This window comes from Orycteropus afer, unplaced genomic scaffold (genome assembly GCF_000298275.1).
Source record: "Orycteropus afer afer isolate SDZICR_OR568_19922 unplaced genomic scaffold, OryAfe1.0 scaffold00832, whole genome shotgun sequence".
In the NCBI taxonomy this organism is placed as follows: Eukaryota; Metazoa; Chordata; class Mammalia; order Tubulidentata; family Orycteropodidae; genus Orycteropus; species Orycteropus afer.
In genome coordinates, this window is record NW_006922419.1 from 355,710 (window position 1) to 356,376 (window position 667).

A 667-nucleotide genomic window follows, 5' to 3' on the forward strand; every position below is an offset into this window, starting at 1 on the left:
GTCCCAAGATTCATCAGCATTCTGGGGAGAGTAACTGACACATAGCAGATTTCCAAGAGGAAAAATTTGATAGGAAGTAATACATAGGGCTCTGGAGAGCAGGATCTATTTTTGTTATTAGATCTATGGTACCATTGCTCATCAGGATGATAATATAGATGATTAAAAACAATCCAAACAGAAACCACTGAAGATGGGGCAGCTCAGCAAAACCCAGGAGAACAAACTCCATCCATTGAGTTAGATTTTCTCTGAATGTTTTTTCTTGATGACTCATCTGTGGAAAAGGTAAATTTACATGTGCATTTCCTATACCTCCCTTGACCTCCCTTTACCTCCCTTTGCCTTTTCTCTCAATTGCATTGAGATGTCCAAATGGGATTTTACAATCGATGCCATCATTTGCAGTTTAAGAATGATACTATTTATGCATGCACATTGTTCTGTTAAATCACATTAAAATGTCCCTTAAAAAAATAAATACAATAAAAGATCACCTCAAATTTATTCTAAGATAATTTCACTATATTTTTGGAAAACAACCCCATATAAATCAAGCTATACCTTACTTAGCACAGGCACTGGCGCAAGGGGCATCTATTGGAGATTGGCCCTTGCTTTTACCATTTAATCTCACCTTAAATTAAATACACACCTTGACAGTCCT

The 667-nt window shown here is 36.4% G+C and overlaps 1 protein-coding gene across 1 annotated transcript in view; it reads right to left on the minus strand.

The window, feature by feature from the left end:
- Positions 1–277, minus strand: part of LOC103211994 (olfactory receptor 10AG1-like) — a 22,171-nt gene extending 21,894 nt beyond the window's left edge. Inside the window, 2 exon segments of the mRNA XM_042783288.1 lie at positions 17–58; positions 61–277. Of these exon segments, the coding sequence (XP_042639222.1) occupies positions 17–58; positions 61–277 (259 nt within the window).
- Between the last annotated feature and the right edge of the window lie 390 nt (positions 278–667).